The sequence below is a fragment of the Acomys russatus genome, chromosome 17 (genome assembly GCF_903995435.1).
Source record: "Acomys russatus chromosome 17, mAcoRus1.1, whole genome shotgun sequence".
Lineage (NCBI taxonomy): Eukaryota > Metazoa > Chordata > Mammalia > Rodentia > Muridae > Acomys > Acomys russatus.
This window is the reverse complement of record NC_067153.1, coordinates 42,321,069-42,348,362: the sequence shown is the minus strand read 5'-3', so window position 1 is coordinate 42,348,362 and position 27,294 is coordinate 42,321,069. Positions and strand designations below refer to the sequence as shown.

General features: G+C 55.3%; 1 protein-coding gene across 2 annotated transcripts; it reads left to right on the top strand.

The window, feature by feature from the left end:
• Positions 1-133: 133 nt before the first annotated feature.
• Kcnj4 (potassium inwardly rectifying channel subfamily J member 4) lies at positions 134-27,294 on the top strand. Of its 2 annotated transcripts, none has more exons than XM_051159988.1 (2): positions 134-730; positions 25,574-27,294. In XM_051159988.1, the coding sequence occupies exon 2, from the start codon at positions 25,613-25,615 to the stop codon at positions 26,945-26,947; it is 1,335 nt and encodes a 444-aa protein (XP_051015945.1). In that variant the 5' UTR covers positions 134-730; positions 25,574-25,612; the 3' UTR covers positions 26,948-27,294. The 2 variants fall into 2 exon arrangements, with proteins under 2 accessions (XP_051015945.1, XP_051015944.1); XM_051159987.1 differs by lacking the exon at positions 134-730 and adding an exon at positions 5,656-5,791.

Genomic DNA, 27,294 nt, shown 5'->3' with positions numbered 1-27,294 from the left:
CCACCATCCTAGCGCCTAGAGTCGTGAGTGGGGCTTGGCCCGGGCGAGGTTCCCACGGCAACCGTAAGCCGCTCCCCGCGTCTCCTGAGTGACGAGGCGCGAGCCAAGACCCGGAGCCCGGATTTCTGGAGCCGAGCCACGGAGCGAAGCTGGAGAGAGATCGCGGCTGGCCAAGTGAGGACGGGGACAGTCGCTGCCTTTCCTCCTTGTCCTAGAGTCATCCGAGCCTCAGTGTGGCCACCTGCTGAGCCTGGAAACCCTCCTGGGGATTCCTTTCCTGCTTTCCAGGTGGGGAGACGGAGGGCTGGGTTGCACCCCAGTATCACTGGGTGAAGTGGGTAAAGCCAGGCCCTGCCCTCGGTGGCTGGCAACCCGACAGAGAACTGTGCTGAGAAGTAGAAGACAGGCCACAGGCACCTCCTCAAGGTTCAGAGACTAGCCCAGTTAATAACCTGCTGTGTGGTCTTGAAGTCCCCGCTCCTCTCCAGGGCTAGGAGATGGAACACTACCATCAATGTCTCCGATTAGCTCTCACCAAGTGTGTGAAATAGTCACCAAGTTTAAAAGAAGCCGTCGAAGTGCAAAGTGCCTCGCACATGCCAAGGGCTATCTCCGTTTCTGTCATGGTCCTGTCCGTCACTCCAGCCACAAGAGCAGTCCCTGTGACCGCCAGCTGTACCCTGAAGCTTGGTCTCAGAACTTTCTATGCCTAGAGGTTTCAAGCCAGCAGGTGAGTCCACTCGCTTCTCTTTTCTCCCCACGGACAGAGCCCAAGACTGCTCTCCTGGGACCTAAGACTCTGTGTGCCCCAGGTGTAGAGGGGTTCACAGAGGTTTGTCCTTTCACCTACACACCCACCTGCCTCCCCTCCTCTGTGGCTGAACAGACCAAGCTCCTCACTTATTGAGGTTGTGTGAACCCTAGGAACCTGCCCCTGGATAGAACTGCTTTGGGACAGAATGCCCTTTGAGAGTCGTACTAGGCATGTGTTTGGATGTGTGTGTGTGTGTGTGTGTGTGTGTGCGTGTGTGTTACATGGCTGTGTGTCTGGGTGCCTGGCAAGACAGGCCTTGGTGTGTGTGTGTGTGTGTGTGTGTGTGTGTGTGTGTGTGCACTTTGGATGGATGTGTGAGTCTGTGTATGTGAATGTGTGTATTTATGGCTGTGTGGAGTGTCATGTGGTGTGTTGCTCATTCCTGGCATATGTGTTTATTGGGCATCTATGTGTGTCTTTCTGGTGCGGATGCATATCTCGATAGGTTTGTGTGGGCGGTGCTCATGGTGTGTGTGAGTGGCTGTGTATTAGCGGCTGGATTCTTAGGTGCTGTGGGTATAGGGAGTGGTAGAGGATGTGCTGAGGGTCTTGGAAGTAGAGGCTTCCCCCTTCTTTCTCTGCTCACCTGATGACCTTCTTCCCCAACTAAGGGCTGTGCTGAGGCCACTGGGCGGGCAGAGGCCAGCTTCTGCTCCCTCCATAGACCTGTGGCTGCTCAGGTCTGTGGCCATAGTTGCCACCAGAGGCAAGGTTGCATGGGTGAGCCTGGGGCCAGGGCTCATGTGACACCCCTCGCTGCCTGGCCTCCTCCCCTCCCCACAGCAGGAGCAGCAGCAGGAAAGGTTGGCGGAGGGGGGCTATTTTGGGAGCATCTCCTTAGCAACAGCTGCCACTGCCGTCTGTGGCGGGTTTTCTATAGGTGCTAAAATATTCCACCCTGGTGACTGAGTGCTGGGTGGTGGGTGAGGATGGGGACCAAGGGTGGGAAAGACCCCTACAGCCTTCCATCCCAAGGGCTGTCGTACCGGATTGGATGCTGGCCCTGTGGGCCCCCAAAAGCTCTTTCCCCACTTAGGACCTCTCTTCTCAGAGCTATTAGCACCGTGGAGCTTTGAAGCAAGCCAGCTGTGCCCTGATCTGATTTCTCATCTAAACAGCTGAGCAGCCTCAGTTTGCCTCATCTGTGGAATAGGCTGGCTGGACTCTCAGAAACTTTCTAAGCCAAGAAAACCTCTGGACTGAGTGATAACTAACATTTCTAGGTGTGCCCCTAACCCCAGCCCTCCCACCAGTCAGCTCTCCTTTTCCCTCACTCTCCCCAGCCTTATACACAGGCTCTGAAGACCACCATGGGACTAGGGAGGCCTGAGCAGTCTCCCAGAGTGGGTAAGCTAGTGAGCTCTCTGCCAACCTGGAGTGACCCTTCTGTAGAACCCAGGAAGGTCTCAAACTGACTTTCGGTCCTGGCTTCTGCATTTGTTTATTTCAAGTGAGCTGAGGCAAACCGCTTTCTCTCTATACCCCAGTCTGTCTCTGTACCCAGGAAAGGAGGTGAGTCAATGCCTCGGCTTCACAAAATTGGGAGGTTCAATGGGGAGATAAAATAGGGGCCTGTGGTTCAAGGAATGGACAGTCAGTCACATTTCAGCGTAACACTCGTTCTTCCAGGCAGCTAGTTGTCGCTGGCCACTGAAGCCATGCATTCGGCACCATCCTTTGCCTCAGTGTCCCCACAGGAACTGTAGCCCCTGAAGCATAGCATTCTCCTAGAGATTGAGGCAGTGCTTTATGAGGGCCTGAGATGATGGTAGGCTCGTGGGATGAGTCTGTGGAATCTCAGACTGCTTGCCCAATCCTGCCCACGCCATCAAGGCTGCCCTGTCAAGGCTTGCTTCTATATTGGATGAAGACAAGTCCACTGCCTTTCAGGGCTAGAGAAGACTGCCCCATTATGGAGGAGGCTTCAGAAGTTGGTCCAGAGAAGATATGCAACTTAACAAAGGGTCACACAGGATCTAACACCCAAGCCATTCTCCTCCTTTTCCCCAAGACCCTTTACACACACTTATGTATACACACACACACACACATACACACACACGTTCGAACACGCACACACACACATGTACACACTGGCAGGCCTCCAACCTCCCATATCAAGCAGGGCATAAGCTACTGGACCAAGACTCTTTACACACACTTATGCACTTATACACACACACACACACACACACACATGCTCAAACACACACACATACATATGTACACACTGGCAGGCCTCCAACCTCCCATATCAAGCAGGGCATAAGCTCCTGGACCATGACATGGCCTTACTGAAGCGTTCAGTCATTCTCAGAACAATTGCTCAAAGTGGGGAGGTGTCTTATTCTCCCCACATTACACAGGGAGAAACAAGAGCCAGAGCAAAGAGAATGCCTGCCCAGGGTCACTTGGGTGTTTATTTGCTGCTGGAAGAAGGACTCTCTTTCCTGGTGTCCCTGGACCTCTCTTGGCTTGGAACTGCCTTCCTATCCTTTCTTACCTAGCTCCAGCCCAGCGGCCTTCCAAGGAGTCAGCACCCCAGAGTGCAGCCCAAGCCCAGTAAGGTGGCAGCATCCTTCCCTCAGACATTTGCCTAGAGATTTGGTGAGGGACACATAGCCTGGGGGAGCAGCTGTGCTGGACCTCAGTATCCCTGATTCTGTGCACCCCTCCACCTTCCTCCTCTCTTTCTCAGGCACTTACCACCCCAGGGGAAGCCATGGGTGGGAAGTGCGGGGGGGGGGGCCTGGGGGGAGGGGGACTACTGGGACGGCAGATTATTTGCTGTCCCTCCATCCTGCTGCTTTCAGTCCACACAGAGGTGCAGTAGATACCAAACACACAGAGGTGCAGTAGATACCAAACGTCGGCTGCTAAGTGAACACTTTACACACACACACACACACACATACACACATGTGTGCACACACGCCAGCAAACATCAGTCCAGGCTGTCTGCCCTCAGGCACAGCAGGGTAAGGAGGGAGACCGATGAAGGTCTGCAATGCGAGGATGTAGTGATGAGCACCTGCTGCCAGTGTGAGTGTTAGTGCTCACAGTTCGTGGGCAGTTCATAGAGAATCTCACTCAAGGTCGTGTTGTTTCTGAGTGCTTCCGAAGCCAGGTTGGTCTGATTTTCAGACTTGACAAAGAAGAAGCACACTTGTGTCTAGTCCAGGGCCTGGTAATAGATGGACCCCCAGCGCTGGCCAACTAAATGAATGGGCACTGAATTACTTGTGGTGTAGAAGACCAAGGACATCTCAGGTGGGGTGGGGTGGGGCGGGAAACAGAGTGTGCAGGCAGGGAGAGGTGTGAAGGCATCTGGTACGTTCTGGAATCCGTGGGACTTGGGAGGACATGTGTGAATATACGGTGTGCGCGGGAGCCTGACAGTGTACCACACTGAGGAGTTGACACAGATCGTTTGGGAGAGGGAGAGCCCACAGGGGGGAAAAAATGGTTTTGTGCTCTGTGCATCGTTAGTCTTGTCATGAAAGGTCTGCTTGGCACAGGAGGCTAGAGAGATTGGAGTCTCCATCAATCAGTTCTCCCCAAGCTGGAGAGGCGCCGCCGCCATAGTTAGGAGCTGCTCTTCCAGAGGACCTAAGTTCGGTTCCCAGCACCCGCGTATCAGCACACAACTGCCTATAACTCAAGTTCCAGGGGATCACAGGCACCTGCACACACACACCTGCACACACTCGCACACAGGCACAAACATATACACACATAAAGAAGAAAAACAGTTGATGAAGAAGAAAACAGAGACTAGGGTTTGTTTGACTTGCACTCTACTGGGTGGTCTTTTGCAAACTTATTGATGCCCGTGTGTTTTCAATCTCTTCCTCTGTGAACCGGAGCCTTACTGACTAGGTGACTATTAGGGTCCCTCTAAAAGAGGGACCTCTGTCTCCTAAAGTGGGGATTCTTAGGGCCCTTAGCTGCTAGCGCTTGGGAGAGAATGCAGACCTCCAAGGAGAGGGTGAGGGCCAACGGGACCCCCCAGAAGACGAGTTCCCACCTACCCACCCCTGGGCTCCCAGAACCCTCCCCACCTGCTCCTGGGGCCCTCGCAAACCGGGGAGCGGAATCTCGGAACGGGTTCCGGGAGGAGCGCTGCGGGGCGAGGAGGAAAACCTGGGCAGGATCTATGAGAGAACTGGACGGTGTAGCCCCTCTCGCCCCTGCCCACCCCGTCGGAGTCGCCGGTCCAAGGCGAGAGTAGCTAGCCTGCGTGGGCCGAGTGCACGGGGAGGGCCGGGGCGGGGTCCGCCCGGGGCTAGCAACCCGGGCGCACAGCCTCCGCAGCGGGGCGCGGGTCACGTGTGAGGAGGGGCGAAAGTCTCCCAAGCCCGGCGCGTGCTGCGAGTTGGGAGTTCTCGGCGCGCCGCTGGCGGCGGGAGCTCGGGCACCCGGGCGAGCCGGGGACGCGGCGAGGACCGGGACCCAGACGGAGGGGGCGGCGGCGGGAGTGGGAGGGACGGCGACAGAGAAGGACACAGCCGGCCGAGGAGGCAGGCAAGGCTGCGCCGGGGCAGGGGGCCGGAGCGCGGCGACCAGGTGCCACAGCCCAGCGGGAGGAGAGGCGGAACCGGGACACAGCGGCGGAGACCTTGTGGCAGGCGCGAGGTGGCCACAGAGCCTGGAGACCCCAGAGCCGAACAGAGAGAGGGTCGCAGGGCTGTGGGTAACAGCGGGCTGCGGGGCGCCCTGGGCCCCGGGACCCCACGACCCAAGGCGGGGCTACAAGATGCTGCCTCCCGGGCGACGCCCGGCTCTTGGCGCGGAGTAGCGCTGAAAGTTGCACAGGGAGCGGCGCGGGACGGCACGGAGACCCCAAGACCCACGTTGGCCGCCTGGGTCAGTGGCCACATCGCGGGCAGGCGGCTCCCGCGCCCCGGACGCTGGACTGCGCCGGGGGATGTAGCGGCCACTAGCTACCCAGACCTTCCTCAGACCTTGCGCCCCGGGGTAAGCTCGAGCTCGCTCGACGCGAGCGCTGTCCTTCTGTCAGTTGGTCCCTGTGTCTGTCTAGCCGAGGGAGTGTCTGTCCTGCCGCTTTGGATGTCCTGCACCCATCTTTCTGACCCCGGTCCTGGAAGGATCCCTGTGCGGTCCTGTGACTTCCACGAGCTGGCGCTTTCTGTCCATTTGGCCACCCGAGCGTCGCCTGTGGGTTGCGGTTGGCAAAAGAAGGGAGATAGATCAAAGACTTTGACCTCCTGCCCTGGAGATGGCCCTTCCCTGCCCCCGCCCACCTCCACGCCAGGAGCTGCAAGGCAGGTGACTTGCAGCAAGGTGGGAAGGGGGTGTCTCTGCTTCCCACCTCCCACCTGCAGTCTCTGAATGGTTCTGAGTATGACAACCCCCTCCCCCCCCCTTTCTGCTGTGTTGTGCACCTGCCTTGTGCCAGATAACTCCAGGGTATGTGAGAAGAGTGCAGTAAATGATGCATTCCGGGGGTTTATGGTGGTGGAAACTGAGGCTGTAGAGAGAGGAAGAAAATGCTTTTCTTCTGCAAAGAGTGATGCTGTGAGCTCCAAGCAGGGAGAACTTCCCCCACCACCTGCAGAATGCCTGCTAACCAGGGTCAGCCTATTGCCAACCCTCCACACACGCAAACTATGCATGGACACCCTGACTTCAGGGCAGGGAGAGGTAGCCCAGTGAAACAGGCAGCAGTGCCCTCTAGGCACCACAAGCAGGGTGGCTGGGCTGCACTGACAGACAGGGCCTCAAGAGCAGGAGACCGCCAAGTAGTAGGTTGAAGTGTGGGGGGTGGGGTGGGGGACGGGATGGGACAGGAACTGGAGGGAGTGTCTTGCCCTGGACAGAGATGGGGCTGGACCCAGGGTTGCAATATCCACTTCACCCCCACTCCTATGCAGTCTTGCACCTTCCAGGACTGCTAGGAGCCTTTGCTTGGCTTCTGCTGAGGGGAGCAAATGGGGGAAATGGGACAGTTGAGGCAAGCAGCAGCTGCCAGCCATGGGGCTGAAGCCTGGAGGGCTGAACCTAGAACATGCAGCTCTTCCCTCCTTTGGGAGAAGGGTCTCTTTCTGGAGTTTTCCATGCTGGGCATCAAGCCTTATATATCACTTGATCCAGGCTTCAGAAATGAGCCCAGCTAGCAGAGAAACTAGCATACTGGGCAACTTGTGCTCTCTGACCTTCTGCCAACACATCTGTGGAATGCGGACACTAAACCTGCCCCACTGACCTCCAATGCAGGGCCCTGAGCTCTGTGAGCAGAAGACAGCCTGGTAGGCTGGAAAAGGGGCCTGGGAAGGTGGGAGTTAAGGACTCAGTTTACTTTGAGGGAAAATAAGTAGTTAGCAGTCACAAGAATATGGCTGGGAATACAGACTGACAATAGTGGAGGTGTCTGGGCGTAAGAGGGGGAAACCTGGGACTTAAGAACTGTACCTAATGATCCTATGTGTTACCTTTAAAGAAACATCTCCAAGGGGGGTGGGGGGAGAAAAAAGACATAGAGGTGACTAGCCAGACAGAAATGTCCGTGGGCTTCTGCTGGGGTGACCTTGGGCAGTTGGCTTGACTTCTCTGAGTCACCATTTGTACGAGTGGAGATTGGGAGTGTAGCTCGGACTTCGCTGAGATGTCAGTGGCTCGTACACAGTGTCAGTGCCCCGGGAAGAGCACGCAGAGCCAAGGCATGCAGGTTCTCAAGAGACATTTGTGGACTGGAGGACAAAGTCACTCTAGGATGCTGTGGGAAGATTCGGGCTCAGGATGAGAGGGGGGGGAGGAGGAGGAACTGTGTGGGCTTACACAGGGCGGGCTGGTTCTTAATGTGGATCTGGGGGAGGCGGGGGCGAGTGCTAAGGGGGGTGTGAGGAGGAGGGGGCCCCTCTGCGGGGACCACTGAGTCACGAGGACATGTAAGCGACATGACAACCAGCAACATGGTAACCAGGAAACTAGCGGTGGGGATGGAGCTGGAGCAGTGTGTTGGGGTGGGGGGAGGGCGCGGACTGGCAGCACCCAGCCTTGGAGGGTCCGTGGTAGTTTAGGCTGGCCAGCCTGCAGGGGGTGCAGGCTGGCCAGACAGGCTGGGCAAGATTGGGAGTGTAAGAAGAGAAAGAGGAGGCCCCTAGGGGGGCCTGCTGGGCAGGGGGGGGGCTTCTCTGATACCTCCCTAGGCTCCTCTTCTCCTCCACATCTCCACTTTTCATGCCTCTCCCCCTAGGAAGCCAAATTTGGCTCACGCAATCTGTCGTCTCTCTTCTGAGATTGGCACGGGGAACGAAAAGCCGAGTGCATTACATCAGCGCCTGATCCCCCCTGCACTGGGGGAGGGAGGGGAAGGACCAAGGACCGGGCCAGGCTGGAGGTGGAAGGGCAGCAGCCAGACTTCAACTTTCTTGCTTGTCTCCTGTTTGCTCTTCTTAGATGTAGGGGGAGTTTGGGGAAGGCCAGGCTGAGCCTAGAGGTGGGATCAGGATTCCCATCTTGGGCAGGTCCCCGATGGCTAGGGCACAAAGCCAGGCCCTGTTGTTTGTCCTTCTGGCTAGTTGAGGCCAGAGACTTCTCAGGACTTCATGTGCAATGGCCTGGCCAAGTGACCTTGGGCAGATCTCCCTGTGTAGAGTGCACGTTTGTTTGTATGGTGAGTGTTGGCCATTTGGAGTATTGGTGGTTCCCCTGAGAGGAGGTGCCCTCTGCCACTTTGGCTCTCCAGGGCCCAGGACAGATCCTATGACCTTGAGCAGTAGCTTTCTTTCCTGTGCCTCCATCTCACCTGTGACATGGGGACGGTGGCCGCGTGGAGACGGTGACCGCACGGACCCTCCACATGAGTTGTGGTACAGGAGAGATTGCCCGGCCCTGGCCTGAAAGCCACAGATAATGTAGAAGCCCCATGGCCCTCTACACGATGGCCAGAAGTAGGGGGCAGGCCACCTTGGCCACCGTGGGCCACAGGCGCTGTGGGAGGCTAGTGTTTTGCCTGTAGACACTTGGTGCTTGTGTCATTGGTCTGATGCTGTCATTACACAAAAGCGGAAACTGAGGGAGAAGTGGGTCCTGGGGCCACAGTGATGGCCTCTGGGAGCGGAGGAAGCAGGTTTCCAGTTCCTACTTCTCAGACGCTTCTTGGAGGCTGGCAGGCAAGAGATTCCTTCTTCTCACTGTGGCCAGGCAGAACAGGAGCCCTGAGGGCCTAGCCCCTCCTCTCCTTCTCCTTCTTCCCTGCCCACCTCCACCACCAGGGGACTTTGCTTTTCTGGGAGGGGGGAGGGAGGAAGATTCCTTTAGGGCTCACTTTAAGACTAATCTTAGGCGGTCCCTGTGAGGGACAAGCTGGATTTCGGGTTAAGCTAAAAAAAAAAAAAAAGTTCCGGCCCATGCAAGAATATTCGATTCTAGAATATTCCTCGTCTTGGCCAAGTTTTAAGCAGAGGATGGTCTAGTTGCCCCCCAACAACATGACAGTGCCCTCCCCTCAGGGATCCTCTTGGGAAGAACTCATTTTTATAGATGGGAAGACAGGCTTAGTGACAAGGACTGAGCTGGCCAAGTTACTCAGAGTCAGCCAGAGTGCTGGCCTGTTATCCAGGAGAAAGATGGGGGTACCCAAGGTTTGGTGAGAAAGTGAGCATCCTGCTCCAAGGGCCAATAAGGTAGAGCTGGCCCTCCTGCCTGGTGACTTTGAATGGTGACTGTGAATGACATCCCCACCTCAGGAGTCCTTGGGTCTTTGATATTTCCCAAAGGTGTGCTAGGAGGCTGTGTGTACCACTCATCCGCTCCCCACCTGGAAGATATAGTGCCTGGCCAGGGCCTTCCACAGATTCTTTTTATTATTATTATTATGTATACAGAGCTCTGCCTGCATGTACCCCTGCAGGCCAGAGGAGGATATCAGATCACATTATAGATGGTTGTGAGCCACCATGTGGTTGCTGAGAATTGAACTCATGACCTCTGGAAGAGCAGTCAGTGCTCTTAACCACTGAGCCATCTCTCCAGCCCCTTTCCACAGATTCTTAATCCAGGAAGCAGCCCTCCATTGATGATGTACCGTCCCCATGTTACAGACGAAGAAGCTGCAGCCCAGAGGGGCTGTGCTACCTGCCTAAGGTCACACAGCAAGCAAGTATGGAGGGACTGGGTTTGAGTTTAGACTGATCTGATTCTGTGGGGGCCGCCTCTGGAGCTTCCCCAGAAAGAGTGGAAAATATTCCTCCCCTGGGTTGGGGTTTGGCAAGAGATGGGTCTTGTCACCCCCACAGCCTGACGCCCCCTCAGGGATCCTCTGGGGGCTCCTATCCTGGAGACAGGCACAGTCATGAACCCTTGGGGAGAGGTCATTGTATAGACAGGAAGACTGAGCTGGCCCAAGGTGACCAGAGCATCAGAGTTCTCTAGCCCGGGACTCTGTCCCCTGCACTAGTGGGTGAGGGAAAGGGATCTTCGATGGATGGTGGCTTGCCATGTGGATGTAGGTTCGGAATCCTGAGATGCTGGCGGCTCCAGGCTGGGACTTCCAGAAGAGCCAGGTTCTGTCATTCCACGGAGCAGAGAAAGCAAGCATGGCAGGTGCTGATTGTAGGCTTGGCTCCCTGCCTTCAGGTCACCTGCAGATATCAGCATCATGGCCTGATGAGATTTGGGGCTGTGGCATGAGACACTTTCTGGCACGAGACAGTCTAAGAGACTGATGGTAGTTCTCTGTGTGACCTTAGGTCCACCCACAATTGCCCTGTCTGAGCTTGGTCTGCCCAATGAGGTGACATAGTTATGGAAAGAAAAAAAAAAATCTCTTTGCCCCTCAAGTAACTACCACTGGGTTGTGTGTCTCTAAGTGCTCCTCCCTCCTCATGGGGACCCTAGGCCCTGGAAGGGGCAGGCAGGAACCCTGGGGGCTGGCATAACCGTTAACCCTCCTCAGACGGACTCAGCCCTCCTTGGGGTGTGTGTGGGGGGGGATCTTCAGGCACAGCTCTTCTCCTCTTTTTCATCTTTATTTTTCTCCTGCTCCCTCTTCCCCAGCGGCGACGTGGGCTGATCGCTGCTCAAACTTTTAATTCACATGGTAATTGTAATAATAACATGGGCTGAGGCCCCTCTGCCTGTGACACTGCAGCTGGTGGAGCTCAGCTATGAATAGAGCCTGAGTCACACACAAGCGCGTGCGCGCTCCGACAGGCACACGCGTGCGCGCTCCGCTCATGGGTGGTGGGTGGGGTGAGGCATGGGGGGCAGGGGGCTCATACTAGGGCTAGCTCTGGATCCTGACCCCCTGCTTCCAAGGGCCTGTGCAAGGGCCAGTCCCCGTAGACTGACCTCTGGTTAATGGGCGAGCCTGTAAGACATAGGGCATGGTTACTTCTCATTCACAGAAGGGGAAACTGAGGCTCCATGAGAGAACATGGCTGCTGGGAATGTGTGGGACTGGATAGGTGAGTTTTTTTGGCCGGTTCTGAAGCCACGGTTCTGTTTCAGGACACACAGGCCAGGAACATAGGGGACTCTGGGGCTGGGCCATTACCACTACAGGTCTCTCACCATAACCTTCTCACAGCCGCCTCCCGCCTGCGTGCAACAGGGGCACACAGAACCCTGCCTGGGTGATGGTACTATTGCTTGGTGACATAGAGATTGTATGTAGCAGAGAGTGACCTCAAACCTCTGATCCTCCTGCCTCCACTTCTTGAGGGCCACCATGTCAGGCTTATACAGTGCTGGAGGCTGTTTCATGCATGCTGGACAGGTCACTCTACCACCTGAGCTGCTGCTCCTCCTGCCCTTACAGGTTGTATCAAGGGAGTGATCAATCAGGAGGTGCTGGACTTTCTATGCAGTCTCAGTCAGGGCTCTGCACTGCCCCATGAGCACAGCATCTCTGTTTTCTTTCTTTCTTTTCTTTTTGGTTTTTCGAGACAGGGTCTCTCTGTGTTAGCCTTGGCTGTCCTGGACTTGCTTTGTAGACTAGGCTGGCCTCGAACTCACAGCCATCTGCCTGCCTCTGCCTCCCAAGTTCCGGGGTTTGAAGGCGTGCGCACCACGCCCGGCACATCCCTGTTTTCATGTGAGAAAAGTGAGGCTTGGTATTAAGAGTTTGTTCCAGGCCCCACATATGTCCTTTGGACTTACATATATGTTATCCGCCAAAAAGCCCAGACTCCCCCTTTATTTGATCTCCTGCCTCCAACCTGGCACTGCTCCCCCAGGACTGACTCTCTCTCTCTCTCTCTCTCTCTCTCTCTCTCTCTCTCTCTCTCTCTCTCTCTCTCTCTCTCTCTCTCTCTCTCTCTCTCTCCCTGCCCCCAGTTCCTCTTCTCTTCTCTGTGGTCAATCCTTAGCCAACACATGGCCTCAGCAGGCAGGGTGACGTGAGGTGCCCCTGGGAGAGACACCATCAGACCCTTATAGGCTACCAAGAAAGGTGAACTTCTGCATTCTTCACCCCTATTAGAGCCATGCTGTGAGAGGTGGTGTTGTCATGGTGATCTACCACTGAGAGCATGGGTTGAAGATGCCTGGGGGCTGGGGGGGGGGGGGTGGAGGACGCTCCAGCTGGGCAGGGATGAACTGGGATATGCAGATGCAGCCAGAAAAACTCCTGGGACAGGGCTGAAAAGAAGTTTCACCTCAGCTTTAGCCTTGTCTCCTATAACCTTCCCTCTCTCACTAGCTACTCACCTGGGACAAATGGTCCAGGGACCACCTGGGCTTTTCATGGCATTAGACAGTATTTGCCCAGTGAAGGTGGCAGAGTTGGAGCAGGCCCTACTTCTGCTCTTAAAGGCCTCCAGGGCCCCCTACCCCAACACCTTCCCCTCCTCTCAAGTGCATATATCTTTGGGGACCAAGGGAGAGGAGAGGGGAATGGTTCCTTCCGTGTTCCTCTCCTGAGTGCATCCGCAGATGCGAGACAAGAAAAGAAGCAGACCCTATCATAGTGGTAGGAGGAAGGCTCAGCCACTCGCAAAGCCTTTGTGACCTTCGCCAGGTCACTGTCACTCTGGGGGGGGGGGGAGGTCCTCTGAGGTCTGTGAAGCAAGGGCCACTAGTGGGGACATTGGGACAGTAAGAGGTACCTAGCTTTTTCCTTGCAGCCTTCTCTGTCACTGGAGCAGGGATGAGAAGGGACAAAGAAGATGGGACAGGTGTCCCGTGGGGTCCTGCCATCTCAAGGAAGCAGCAGAGGGGGCACCAGGCTTCCTCCCCTGGCCTCTTCTCACTTCCCTGTCTGATCCCTTCTCTCTGCCCTACCCATGTTGAAAGGTCATTGATATGGGAACAGATAGGATGGGGGTCAGCAGGGCAGACAGACGTCATTACCTTCAGATACCTTGTCTCTAGTCACCTGGTGTCCCTCCGTCCTTGCTGAGCCCAGCTCTTGCACCCCCGCTCTCTCTTCCTGTCCTCAGACCTGCTGCAGTGGGCACCAGGGCATGCAGCTGCAGATCAAGGCTACCACCTGACCTTGGAGAAGTCCTAGCTGGCACCAGGGCCATCCCCCTCACCCCCACCCCTACCCCCACCCGCCAGCCCCAGACACCAGACAGTGAGTGAACAAGAGAGTAGAGGGTACATCTAGGGCAGAGAAGCCAGGGTCACATCTCAGGGCTGTCCTGGGTCCCCAAGTCCTTAGATGAACCCCTCAGCCAGCTGAGCCTTGTTCCTCGCAGTCAAGTGGGCTGTCCGTCCTAGGAGGTCTGTGAGCAAACGCCGAATGGCACCTGCTGAGGGAGAGGAAGAGAGTTCTGGCACAGGGCAATGGAAGGGACCCAGAACCCAAATGAACGTATTGTACAGACTGCAGTGGGCGGGGGGGGGGGGGGTCACAAACATTCCATTGCCTCAAGTATTTCTGTGGCTCCAATGAGACCCGCGCCTTTCCCTCCCAGGGCCCATGGCAGACCCTGCAGGTGTTCCTGTTTGCTTGGTTAGGTCTCTAAGGATTGAAGTCCAGGCCTCAAGCATGCCAGCTGCTGCAGCATCCTTTGCTCCCCCCACCCCCCCCGTCCCCTTCCACGTGTTTTTCACTAAGTCGCCTAGACTGCCTTGAACTCTGCAGGTCGTGCTGACCTTGAAATTTGTGCTCTTTTGGCCTATACCTCATCAATAGCTGTGATGACAGGCCCAGACCACCGGACTTGGCTTTGAGGGAGACCCTAGTTCCAATTTCTGCCAGTTGTCAGCCCTCTCATCACCCTTCAGCGCAGGGCACATGAGGAAAAATCTAGGTGATGTGGATCAAACTTTTAATCCTAACCCTTTGATGGGGTGAGGCAGAAGGGTTGCTGCAAGTTAAAGGCCAGCATGGGCTATGTGGTGAGTTTCTGGGCCAGCCTGGGCTACAGAGTGAGATTAATGACCAAGTCACGGACAGGGACTGGCCTGTAGAACACTAGGCATGTGTGAGGGGAAGTGGTTTTTTGTTTGTTTGTTTGTTTGTTTTTTAGGATGCCATTGGTTATGTGTACCAGGCACACACGTATTTATTAATAATACATTATACATGGTATATTGTTTTTACTCTGGATCTTGTTTGAAGCTGAAAAAGTCAGTGCCTTCAGTAGAGGTCCTGAAGACGGAACTGGTAGAAGCGTCTATGGCTATGTGGCTTCCTTTCTCCCTCAGCTCACAGGGACCCAAGTGTCAAGACCTCTAGGAAGCTGCTGCTCTGCCTTGAAATACCCTCCTCTCCGCCCCCCATAGCCAGCTGTCCCCAGAGCCTCAGTCCTACCTAAGCTGTATTTGAAGCTCTGTCTTGCCCAGCTTCCTCCGCATTCTAGAACTCGAACATCTTTCCAGGGACCCTTTCTTAGGCCTCTGACTGTGTAGACTCCTTGGCTCTTGTCCTGGCACAGGACACGTCACTTCACAAGACCCGAGCTGAGCGGGCCTGCTCAGAGTTTACTTTCTTTTCTTTCTTCTTTCCTTTTTGAAACATGGTCTCATTAGGTAGCCCTGGCTGTCCTGAACTCACAGATCCGCCTGCCTCTGCCTCCTGAGTGCCGGGATTAAAGACATATGTCACCATGCCCAGCTCAGAACTCGCTGCTTCTCCCACAGCCCATAGTGAGTACTCAAGATGTCGCTATCTGCCATGCACGCTGCAGAGCATAGCTACAGACAAGCCAGGTAGGAAGGCAGGGGCTGAGCCAGCTCAGGATGCTGTGTGGTGGTGAATGGGTGCATGGAGCTGGTGGGAGCTGGTCAGAACCTGTGAGTCCGCACGCGGCTGACAATTAGATGTTCTCTTGGCCACGGTCCCTTGCCTGTGGCTGAACAGTTTTGGGATGTGACCATAGCCCCTTGCCCTTTGAGGCCTCTGCTGTGCCCTCTCTCCTAGGCCCTGCCCTACCTCCCAAACCATCATTCTGCAAGCTTCTCCTTTTGAGCACAGGATCCCGTGGTTGGGATGGATGCCTGTCACCCCTCTGCCCCAGGACATGCAGGACAGGGCTCTGTGGAAGTAGAATAGAGGTCTGAGACTTGAGCTGTCCTGTCCCCTGTCCCTTCTGCTCACAGCTACTGTGCCGTGTCCCTATGGTGCAATGGCACAGAAGGTCCTCCTGGTTTGTGCTTGGGGCCACCTCTGCTCCCTCATTATAGCATCAAAAATAGCTTGTCACATTCTGTGACATCGCCCTGCTCAGGCCCTTCACGGGGAATTATGACAGGCTGCACAGGATCTCATGTCCTTGTCCCTTGTCAGTTGTGTGTGAAGTGTTTACTGCATGCCGGGCTCCAGGACTCAATGTGAACAGTCAAGAGCCCTGCCTGGGTGGACCAGTGACGTAAGGTCCACAAGGGCTGTAAGGAAGAGGAGGACATGGCAGGAAAGTACAAGGCATCTTTGAGCCTAAAGCCTCTAAGATAGAACTCCAGTGGGAGGGGCTAGGAGCTAAAGAGCCACAGAATTTCAGTGAGAACAGCAGAAACAGCCAGCGCAAAGGCCCCAAGGCAGGGAGACTTGATGTGTTAGAAGGAACAGGGAGGTAGACCATATGGCTATGTGACAAGGATTGGGGGAGGGAACTGAGGGGGCAAGGTCAGTGTGAGGGCAAAAGCTTATCTGGGCCCAGAGTTCACCTTGGGGGATGGGGGATGGGAGGCAAGCAGAGCTGGGAAGCATAAGGAATCCTTGGCTGGGGAGGCCCGGAGGAGGCTGTGGGTTGGGCTCAAATCTGTGGACATGGGATAGAGCATCCAGCATCCTGTCCTGTGGGCCCTGCTCCTCAGCTCCCCATGAGAGATAAAATCAGGACCACTCCAGCTTGGAATGAGGACCACTCTGTGGCCAGTGCATATCCGTAATGGTTCACTGAAAGTGTTCTCTCCCTGCTCTTAGGTTCTAGGGGTGAGCCACCCTGGGAGGCCTCACAGACTGAGGAGGGGAAGGCAGGAGGCAATGGGCACCATCCAGCAGACACTCAGAGTGAGTCTGCTCTGAGGGAGATGTGGCTGCTGGTATTTTAAGGCTGAGGACTGGATGAGATCACTGGGGGAGGGGAGGGGGGAGAAGCGACTGTAGAGGAGCCAAGGAGGGAGGTCAGTGAAGGAGGGGTGTTGGTGGTGGTGACTGGTGACTGAGCCTATGCTCCCAGGGTGTGTGGCTTATAGAAGTGGGGGGAGGTGGGCAACCTGAGAGGGCTCTCAGGCCTGGAGGAGTCAGGAGCAAGGTGGGGACTGACCGCAGGCTCCTTTTGGGGTAGAGGGGAGACTGGGAGGGAGGTACATGCTACGCCCTTCAAGAAGGGTTTTTGTGGGCAAAGGGCTTTTGTGGGCTTGCTATGCAAGCGTGAGGACCTGAGTTCAGATCTCCAGACCTGATGTAAACCGAAAGCTTTGGCAGTGTGCTTGTTATCCCTGCACAGAGACAGGCAGATCCTGGGTGCTACAGGCCAGCCAGGCCAGTCAAAATAGTGAGCTCCAGGTTCGGTGAGACTCTGTGTCCAAAAAATAAGGCGGAGAGGGGTAGAAGAAGAAAACTGATGTCAACTTCTGGCCCCCCTGAGCCACATGTGCTCACAGGAGTCAAGAGCAAGTGTGTACTCATACACGCACGAGCACACACACACACACACACACACACATCACAGAATGGCTGCACCTTGCCATGTACACTCTCTGCCCTCTACAGTTTATACCCCCTGGCCCTCCACTGTTCATCTTTGCAGCATGCCTGTATAGCAGGCATGATCCTTCCTCATTTTGTAGATGTGACTCAGAAGTTAAGGTCTGTCTCCCAAGGCCCCACAGCCCCTAGGGGACGTGTTCTTAGGCTGTCTGGGATCATACTGTTTATTGAGGACCTTGAATGCTGTGGCCCGTCTCTGACAAACACACATACATCATGCTAATTTTAAAAACTCATGGGTATTTTCCATAGGTGGTACACTCATATGGTTCTAAAATTAAAAGGCAAATGAAAAAGCAGGGAGTATTCTGCCACCCTCCTCCATCCCTAACCACCTGCTCCCCCTCCCTTGGAGCAGTCGGTGTCACCAGTTTCCTGGGTCTCCATCCAGACAAGCTGGGAGAGAGAAACGAATATGCGTAGCTATAAACTCCTCTTTTTCACACGAGGTAGCAACTCTACTCACCGCTCATCACTGTTGCCTTTTTTTTTTTTTTCCCCCACTTAAAAATACATCTCGCAGGCCCACAAGGCTCCCTAAAGAGCGGCCTCCTTGGCTTCTGTGGCTGCGTGGTGCAGTGGATGGGCAGCTGGGCCACTTCCAAGCTGCGCTTCAACTAGAAGGCTGCCTGCCTAGCTCCCCGTGTGCATGCGTGTGACTGTGTGATGGTCTCCAGCTGTGAGATGGCTCAAGCATCAGTATCATGGTGCCCTCTGCCTGGGTAGAACCACCCAGGGTAGGGGAGAAGGCAGGACGAGGCACCGCCCTGGCTCTGAATACCTTAACCCTCCTCTTATACTGTTTCTGGTTTCTTTTCATTTCCCTTTTTCTCTTCCTTCCTTCCTCCCTCCCTCCTTCCCTCTCCCTCTTTCTTTCTTTTATCTTTCTTTCTTTCTTTGGCAGGGTTTCACTGCACCACATAGCCCTGGCTAGCCTGGAATGCTCTATATAGACCAGGTTGGCTTTGAACTCCTAGAGATCCGCCTGCCTCTGCCTCCCAAGTTGCTGGCATTAAAAAGCCTATGCCATCACTCCCAGCTTTTATTTTTACCTTTTGAGACAGGGTTTCATGTAGCCCAGGCTAGCCTGGAATTCATTATAGAGCCAAAGATGACTCTGAACTCTTAATCCTCCTGCCTTTACCTCCCACATGCTGAGATTACAGTGGGCTGTGCTAGAGCCTCTTCTGGATGTGGTGCCTGCTGGGGGCAGCTTGTGCACTAAAGGGACAGCCAGTATCCACTCCTCAAAGTTCCAGGGGTCCCCACACCCCCCCATGTTTGCTGAGACCCAGGGGCAAGGCAGTGAGTGGGTGCTCAAGTCCACTCAGGTGGATGGCAGGGATGAGGCAGATGCGGGCTCTTCTGGGCCATCTATGATCCTCTTTTCTCTCTCCAGCTTCACCCTTCGTGACCCAGGAGGCATTTTGAGCCTTGAATAAAAGGGGTCAGTGGGCGGAGTGGGTCGGGGGGGTCACCCTGCCTGAGCTCCCCCCCAGTGGGTCTGTCCGTTCACACCTAGCTAACTGCTCTGCATGGTGATCCAGGAGGTCTAGAGCCTCACAGTTAATCCCTATTGAACAGCTCCCGTCTGCTGGGGGCGCAAGGGCACCTACTCTGTCACCCGGTTAGCCACTGCCAAACCCTGTGGGCCTTGTCTGGAGTGTTCCCGGCCCCCCTTTTTTTCTCTCCAGCTCCAAGCCACTGTTGTCACCTCTTGCTTCCCTACTCTCCCTACCATACCTGGAGCCTCAGACCTCAAAGGTGGGAACGACCAGGGACCTCTTAGGGATGTTTGAGTCCAAGCTGTACTGTGTAACTTGCTGTGTAGCCCAGGTTGGCCTCAGACTCCAGGCTAGTTGCAACCCTCTCTGTGTCTTGGCTTTCCTGCTTCTAAAACAGGAATGATGACGGTGCCTTTCCAGAGGTCGCCACGGGGCTGAGAGGAATCGATCGGCACAAAGCACTCAGAATGGCTCCTGCCTGGAGTGAAGGCCTGCTAAATGCTCTGTGTGGACCCTGCCACGTGACAGTGCTGCTCCAGGGGGAGGGGCGGTGTGCCAAGGGGTTCCAGGGTCTGGAGGAAAGCAGCATGCCTGGCACTGTGTGGCGTGCGGTTTGGTGACATCGGCCACCCTGCAGGTAGGAATGGGTTGTTATGCTCCTTCTGCTAGTGGAGATGCTGAGGCTGAGCTACGAGAGAACCTTCCAGAGCCTACCTGGCCGAGTCCACTCTGTGTGAGTTGATTCCAGGGCCACTTGCTCTCAGGGCATTGGATACTCTCTGGGTGAGATGTGGTGGGTGGCTATGGTTGGGTCTTGAGGTTCCTCCTTGGATCTCAGAGCAAGAGTGTTCCTTCTCCGAGTGATACACTCATACATGTTGCTTACCCTGTGCAGGCATGTGCTGTGTGCCATCCTGTTTATTCTTTTGTTTTGGGCTTTTTTTTTTTTTTTTTTTTTTTTGGTTTTTTGAGACAAGGTCTCTCTCTGTTAGCGTTGGCTGTCCTGGACTCGCTTTGTAGACCAGGCTGGCATTGAACTCACAGCGATCCACCTGCCTCAGCCTCCCGAGTGCTGAGATTAAAGGTGTGCGCCACCATGGCCCAGCACACTCTGTTTATTCTTACAGTCTTACCTGGTGAGATCCATATTAGTGGTCCGTACAGATGAGGCATGCAGAGTCCAGAGAGGTCAAGTATCTGACCTGAAGTCACACCGAACGTCACTGGGAAGGACTGGAGAGAGATCAGCCAACTACGAGCTGGCCTCGCAAGTGTGAGGGCTTGGGTTTGAGCCCCTGGACTTGCATAAAGTGCTGGGTGTCATGGCAGGTGCTTGTAGTCTCAGTGCTGGCACAGTAAAATCAGGAAGATTCTTGGGGCTCACTGGCCTGTCAGCCCAGACTATGTGTGGATCCCCCAGGCCAGTAGGAGACTGTGGACAAAGAAGATGGCCAGTGTTTCTAAGGATGACATCACAGTTGTCCTTGGGGTATCATCATTGGGAGGGAAAGATGGAGATAAAGGAATCTGACTACCCAGGGTCAGAGGAACAGGACAGGGGCCTGCAGAGGGTGATACCCTGCCTCCAACCCCCATTGTTTCTTTTGAGACTGTCCCACGATGTAGCCCTGGCTGGCTTGGAACTCACTGGCCTTCAACTCCTAGCGATCTGCCTGCTTCTGTCTCCAGAGTGCTGGGACTAAAGGTGTGTTCTACCATGCCTCCTTTGAGGAATGAACTGGAAAGGCCTCCACACTTATTCCAGCAAGTCCAAGCCAGGGACGCCTCAAAGCCGGAGCATAGGGCACTCTCAAGGGGTAGGATATGAGTTGCTGGTGTGGATTCCCCACTTCCCCAAGGGAAACTGCCCACCTTCTAGAGGCAGGGCCCCACTCCCACTGCCTGCCTGAGAGGCTCAGGGAACTAACACCAAGGAGTCCCTTCCCTCCGTTGTCTTAGACAGCTTGCACATATCCCCTCTCGCCAGGGAGTCGTGAAAGGTCCCTACTTTGCAGGCAGCAGTAGGTGGGTTTGCCCAGAGTACCTGTGTGGTAGAATCAAGCCAGAAGTCCTTTCCCAGCTCTTGTTCTGTGTCCCTGAGTCACTGTATCTTAGTCACCGCCAACCTGTCACCTTTGGAGGTTTACCTGAGGCGGCCTACAGGCCGGCCCCTCCCACCATCAGGTTTGTCCCCAGTGTAGCGGTTCTCAAAAATCATCCTAAGGATGGCCTGCTGAGGTCAGAGGACCATTGCTTCTGTGTGCAGGTAGGGAAATGAAGTCCCAAAGCAGAAGTCTTAGAGCCAGGTCTTGACATCTCAAGCACATGAATGCAACCAGCAGGTCATTTTTCTTAGTTGATCTGATGATGCTAAGTGGGTGCGAGACTGCAAGGGGAAGGAGCACGGAGAAAGTAGGGCTGACCTGAAGGGCAAGTCCTTAGGGCAGTGAGGGGTGGGGGGAGGTAGGGAGGGGGCTTGTTCCCAGAGGAACCAGGCTAAGCAGAATGTCACAGCAGATAAAAGAGTACAGGGCTCAGGGCCCCCGAAGGGCAAGGGCAAGAGTGATCTGGGGACCAAGAAGACCCAAGGCTAAGTGAGAGTCCTACCTTGCTGCTTCTGCTGTGCAACCCCCAGCCTCCTCTCCCCGGCTCTGCAGCCCAGACTGGAAACGGCAGCCGGAAACCCTTTGTGTTTCAATAGCTGCTTAATAAATACATGTTAGCTGAACAAAGACACAGCGATACCTCGGCGAGATAGGCCATGCCACAGCTGCTGTGGAGCCCGTACTTCCGGAGCATTCCTTCACTCAAACACTTCAGAGACAGGGCCCTGAGACTGAGGTGTGAGCCCTCCAGTGAGTCCTGTCACCTTCCATGTTGCCTCACTACCAGCAGGGACCTAGAAGATTCATAAAAGGATAAATAGCCTCGACAGGCTCGCTGTCCGCAGCATGCCTTCCGCTGCACTCTGCCCATCTGCTGTCGGGGCTGGCGAGGCCAAAGGGAGATTCCCAGGGAGGTAGTGCATAGCATCTGCTCACTCTTTCTGTCATGGGTAGCCAGGATGTGTGTGGCGGGGAGCTGCTAGGGATGGTTGTCCTCACAGCCTGTGAGGTTCCTAAGAGAACCTTTGCCACTAGACATTCAGTGAGATGCAATCTGAGTAAGGCCAGCGACTCCATAGATGCTGCCCAGTTTGCTGGGATGCTCTCGGAGCCTGGGCCACATGGCCTTCCTCTGCTCCTACTGTCTTCCTTCAAGTTCCATGGTCTTAAAAGGTCCCCAAAAGAGGGCAAGTGGCCCCAGGCTTGGGGGGATAATGCAAGGCTGGGAAAGGAAAGGACTCCACAAGGCAGTTCAAAGGGGTCCAGCCTCCCTTTTTTTTTTTTTCCACACAGCCGGCATCCTTTTAGTGAACCCTTGATGGACAGGTTGGAGATGGGTCCCCTGCCTTCCAGAGGGTATGGGCTGAGGTTACACAGCTCCCTGGACAAGCAGGGCTCTACTTAAAGGAGGACGATGCTTTGTGTCCCATCCTGTCATCCATACCCCTTCCCCTTTGAGCTTTCCCTCTGGCATCTGTAACTTTTTCCTGAAGCCTCCTGTGATCAGAGAAAGATCTCTGGCCATGCGCATACAGTTATCATGTGGATGCAATGCCCAGCTGGCACTTTTCACGCCTGTGGTGGCAACAGCAGCTGCTTGTCAGAACAGGAGGGTCTTCAGGAGGCTAGATTGTACACAGCTACTCCTCGCCGTAGCTGAGAGGACAACCCAGCTGAGCACTGGGATGGGCAAGAGCCTTAAGAGCTCAACATTAGGCAGGCACAGGAGCTGCTCCAAGAGCCTGCTGGGGTCCTGAGAAGAGGCACGAGGCCTGCAGAACTGTGGGGTGGGTGATGGGAGGTTCCGGAGAGTGCCTGATATGGCCAACTCAGAGTGTTGAAGCTGCTGGCAGAGGCTCCCTCACCTTCACCCACTAATCAGAGAGAGCCCTTGGCATTTCTGAGGGAAGGAACTCCAATAGCCTTGAGGCATGGGGCTCTTTGTGAGGGTGGACCCTCACAAATGAACTGGTCCTACCAGCGGACAGCCGGAGATCCTTGGCACCCTGAGAGGAGCCTCTGGCAGGTTCCTCTTCGGACAGTTAGTGGCATTCGTCTATCAAAGGCTCAGGTGCCTGGCCCTGCCCTCTTTCTCCCTTGCAGAGGCATAGGCTATGCTTCAGACCCTGTTGTGGTGGGGTTAGCATCCACGTTTTTCCTGGCTCCAGTCCCCCTGGCCCCTTAGGAGAAGAAGAGCCAAAGGCCCATCCTTCAACATATCAGGGTGGGTGTGAGCACCTTGGCAGGGCAGTCCCACCTGCCTCATTCTGAGACCCCCAATGACTCCTTCCTGGCCTCCTTGGCCTCAGCTATAAGACAGTGGTCTTGAACATGGCTACCTTGTGTCCCTCAGCTGTAAGTGTCTCTGGTGCCAGTGAAGGGGTTGGGCATGGTAGAACACAGCAGAGGAACCCCAGATAAAGTTAGGAGCATCACGCCGGGCGGTGGTGGCACACACCTTTAATCCCAGCACTTGGGAGGCAGAGGCAGGTGGATCGCTGTGAATTTGAGGCCAGCCTGGTCTACAAAGTGAGTCCAGGATAGTCAAGGCTACACAAAGAAACCCTGTCTCGAAAAACCAAAACAAACAAACAAAAATAAAAAAAAATAAAAAGTTAGGAGCATCATAGGGCCAGCATCATCACATTCTGGGCCATACCAGAGATGCCTAATGTTCCAGGTTAGGCAACTAAAGTCCCACCAAGTCACATGGCAGATATGGAACATTGACCTAGGGAGCCCCTTGGGTTGGGGTAAGGTGGGGTGTGGGAGAAAAGCAGGGTTGGGTAGGGTGGCCTGGGGGAGGAGAGGGAGACTCTGGAGAAAGAGGCTGGGGAAGAGACTGTTGATATCTAAATTATAGCATTGGCCTGCACCGGTTGCTGCGGCAACCAAGTTGTCCTGAACCAGGGAAGTGTGTAAACATTGCCACAGATGCACAATTAGACCAGGAAGAATAGAACAGAAAATAGAAGCTTCCAGACTTATATAATTCTAGGCCAAGATGTTATCGGGAACCCAGGCTGGGTCCTGACCGTGTGGCCTCTGGCTCCCCACTTCCCTCTCCCCCCAGACGACAGCAGCTCCTGTGCTCAGTCATCAACAGCAGGGAACACAGAAGAGAGAGTGTGCCCTCTGTGAGTCCAGCTCACAGGCATGCTACACGGGGGTGACAAGCCTCTGCTGGAACAGCTGGCAACCACAGTCAGGCCCGCCTGCCTCTCACAGGCGCCCAGCAAGTGGGAAGTAGTGGGGTGGTGGGTTCTGTCTTCCAGGGTCTTGTACGGGAGGGATTTCAATCCTCGGTTTGCAGATGAGGAAACTGAGGCTCTGCAAAGGAAACTGAGTGGTCTGGGTAGGCAGCAAAAGTGGCAAGTGCCTCACCTATGCCCAGTCTTCATCCAGGAGCTCCTGAGTCTGGATCCACTGTCTCCCCAGCTGCCCAGTTTCCCTCTTTCAGTGAGCTGCATGTGCCCAGACAGGGACAGAAGGTCCAGGGCTCTCCCTTCCTCCATCTTGACCAGCACACAGTCCTGTCACTGTCTGTCAGCCCCTGTCCTGTTCCTAGCAAGTCTGGGACAGGGCAGGGATGTGGGGATAAGTGGCACCCTGTCTGGGGACACTCACTCCATGGTAACTGTTAGCCACTTTGTGAAACCAATACAGTTGATGAGCTGAAATTTAATGAAAATAATGATGGCGCACACCTTTAGTCCCAGCCCTCGGGAGGCAGAGGCAGGCAGATCACTGTGAGTTTTGAGGCCAGCCTGGTCTATAAAGCGAGTCCAGGACAGACAAGGCTAACACAGAAAGACCACACAAAAACAAACAAAAAAGAAAATAAAAAACAAAACCAACCATAGGTAGTCAGTACAGAGGGTACATTCCTTTGTTTGTTTGGTTGGTTGGTTGGTTGGTTTTTCAAGACATGGTTTCCCTGTGTAGCCTTGGCTATCCTGTAAGCCAGGCCTCGAACTCACAGTGATCTACCTGCCTCTGCCTCCCGAGTGCTGGGATTAAAGGCATGCACCACCACGCCCAGCTTTTCTTTTCTTTTCAACATACATTGATGTTTTGCCTGCATGTATATCAGTGTGAGGGGGTCAGGCTGCCTGGAACTAGGGTTACAGACAGCTGTGAGCTGCCATGTGGGTGCTGGGAATTGAACCCAGATCCTCTAGAAGAGTAACCAGTGCTCTGAACTGCAGAGCCACCTCTCTAGCCCCCAGTGTGAAGGTTAAGTTGGGAGGCAAATGGGCTCAAAGCTCTGGGCCTGCAGGACACGGAATCAAGATGAACATCAGGATGGGAGTGTGGCTCAGAGGCCGAGCGCTCGCTGCAACCCGAAGGGCCTTGGTCTCAATCCTGGCACCACTAAAAATAAAAAGAGGTTGGCAAGAGGGCTTGGCGGATAAAAGTGCTTGCTTGCAAGCCTGACAGCCTGAGTTCGAGCCTTGAAAACCAAGATGGAAAAAGAACTGACTCCTGTAAATTGTCCTTTTGTCATTAACATATGCATCACAGCAAGCATGCGTCTTTCCTGCCCCCATCATGGCAAGCACACCTCCCGCCGAATCATGGCAAGCATGCCTCTCCCCCATCATAGCAAGCACATCTTCCCCTCCCCCAACAATGATGATAACAGTAATAAGTTGAAGGGTGAGTATAGCCATAAACCAGTTTGGTTTCACATGCGGTAGAGACCCTGCTTCAAAAGTAGAAAATACACACAAACAGAAGCTTCCAGAATGGTGATAAGCTGGCACAGCCCCCACACTGAGCATCAGGGTCTAAGAACTGGATCTTGTTCTTCATTGGGCGGACCCCAGTCCAGGGGGTTGGATCGGCTTCAAGGACACGGGCTTAGGTCTGGTCTTCAAAACGACCCTCTGGCACACTCTGCCCCCGCCACCACCAATCAGGGTCACAGGAAGCCTTGAGGTTCTGTGTAAAGTCTGGTGGGTAGTCTCTTTACAGCAGCCCCTTGCTCTCCAGCCCCTCACCTGTCCCTTGTTCTCCGCAGGCCCTGCATCTCCCCAGGTAACCACGCCGGCCTCAGGCCATGCACGGACACAGCCGAAACGGGCAGGCCCACGTGCCCCGGCGGAAACGCCGCAACCGCTTTGTCAAAAAGAACGGCCAGTGCAACGTCTACTTCGCCAACCTGAGCAACAAGTCCCAGCGTTACATGGCAGACATCTTCACCACCTGCGTGGACACGCGCTGGCGCTACATGCTCATGATCTTTTCCGCGGCCTTCCTCGTCTCCTGGCTCTTTTTCGGCCTCCTCTTCTGGTGCATTGCTTTCCTCCACGGCGACCTGGAGGCCAGCCCCTCGGTGCCTGCTGCAGGAGGCCCGGGGGGCAATGGTGGGGCAGCCCCGACGGCCCCCAAACCCTGCATCATGCACGTGAACGGCTTTTTGGGAGCCTTCCTGTTCTCAGTGGAGACACAGACGACCATTGGCTATGGCTTCCGGTGCGTGACAGAGGAGTGCCCGTTGGCGGTCATCGCAGTAGTGGTCCAGTCCATCGTGGGCTGTGTCATCGACTCCTTCATGATCGGTACTATCATGGCCAAGATGGCACGGCCTAAGAAGCGGGCCCAGACGCTGCTGTTCAGCCACCATGCTGTCATCTCAGTGCGAGATGGAAAGCTCTGCCTCATGTGGCGGGTGGGCAACCTGCGCAAGAGCCACATTGTGGAGGCCCATGTCCGGGCCCAACTCATCAAACCCTACATGACGCAAGAGGGTGAGTACCTGCCATTGGACCAACGTGACCTCAACGTGGGCTATGACATCGGCCTGGACCGCATCTTCTTGGTGTCACCCATCATCATCGTGCATGAAATCGACGAGGACAGTCCGCTCTATGGCATGGGCAAGGAGGAGCTGGAGTCGGAAGACTTTGAGATTGTGGTCATCCTCGAGGGCATGGTGGAGGCCACTGCTATGACTACACAGGCCCGCAGCTCCTACCTGGCCAGTGAGATCCTGTGGGGTCACCGGTTCGAGCCTGTGGTCTTCGAGGAGAAGAGCCACTACAAGGTGGACTACTCAAGGTTCCACAAGACCTACGAGGTAGCTGGCACGCCCTGCTGCTCTGCCCGCGAGCTGCAGGAAAGCAAGATCACGGTGCTGCCCGCCCCGCCGCCCCCTCCCAGTGCCTTCTGCTATGAGAATGAGCTGGCCCTCATGAGCCAGGAGGAAGAAGAGATGGAAGAGGAGGCTGCTGCCGCAGCTGCCGTGGCTGCGGGCCTGGGCCTGGAGGCAGGCTCCAAAGAGGAGGCAGGCATCATTCGGATGCTTGAGTTTGGCAGCCATTTGGATCTGGAGCGCATGCAAGCCACCCTCCCACTGGACAATATTTCCTACCGCAGGGAGTCTGCCATCTGACCTCCAGGCCCTGCCATCCTCTACCCCTGCAAGAGCCTGCCTCTGCCAGGGCTGGGGCGCTCGGATGAGCCTCCCGCTCTCAGGACAGTTTTGAACCTGGCTCCGTGGACCTGGAGGAAGGTGGGGGCTTTAAAGACTGGGAGATCCCTTCCTGTGAACTGCAGAGCCCAGGACAGGGAAGGACCCAGGAACTCAGTCCTGCTAGCCTGAGCCCCCTGGCACCTCCCCCACGGGTGGCTCTGGGCCCCCAGATCTTCCACCTTTTTACCACTGACCCTTCAAGGATGGGCCCCTTCTGCTCTCAGGACCTTGGGAAGGCGGCTGGACTGCTGGGGGAGGGTGGGCAC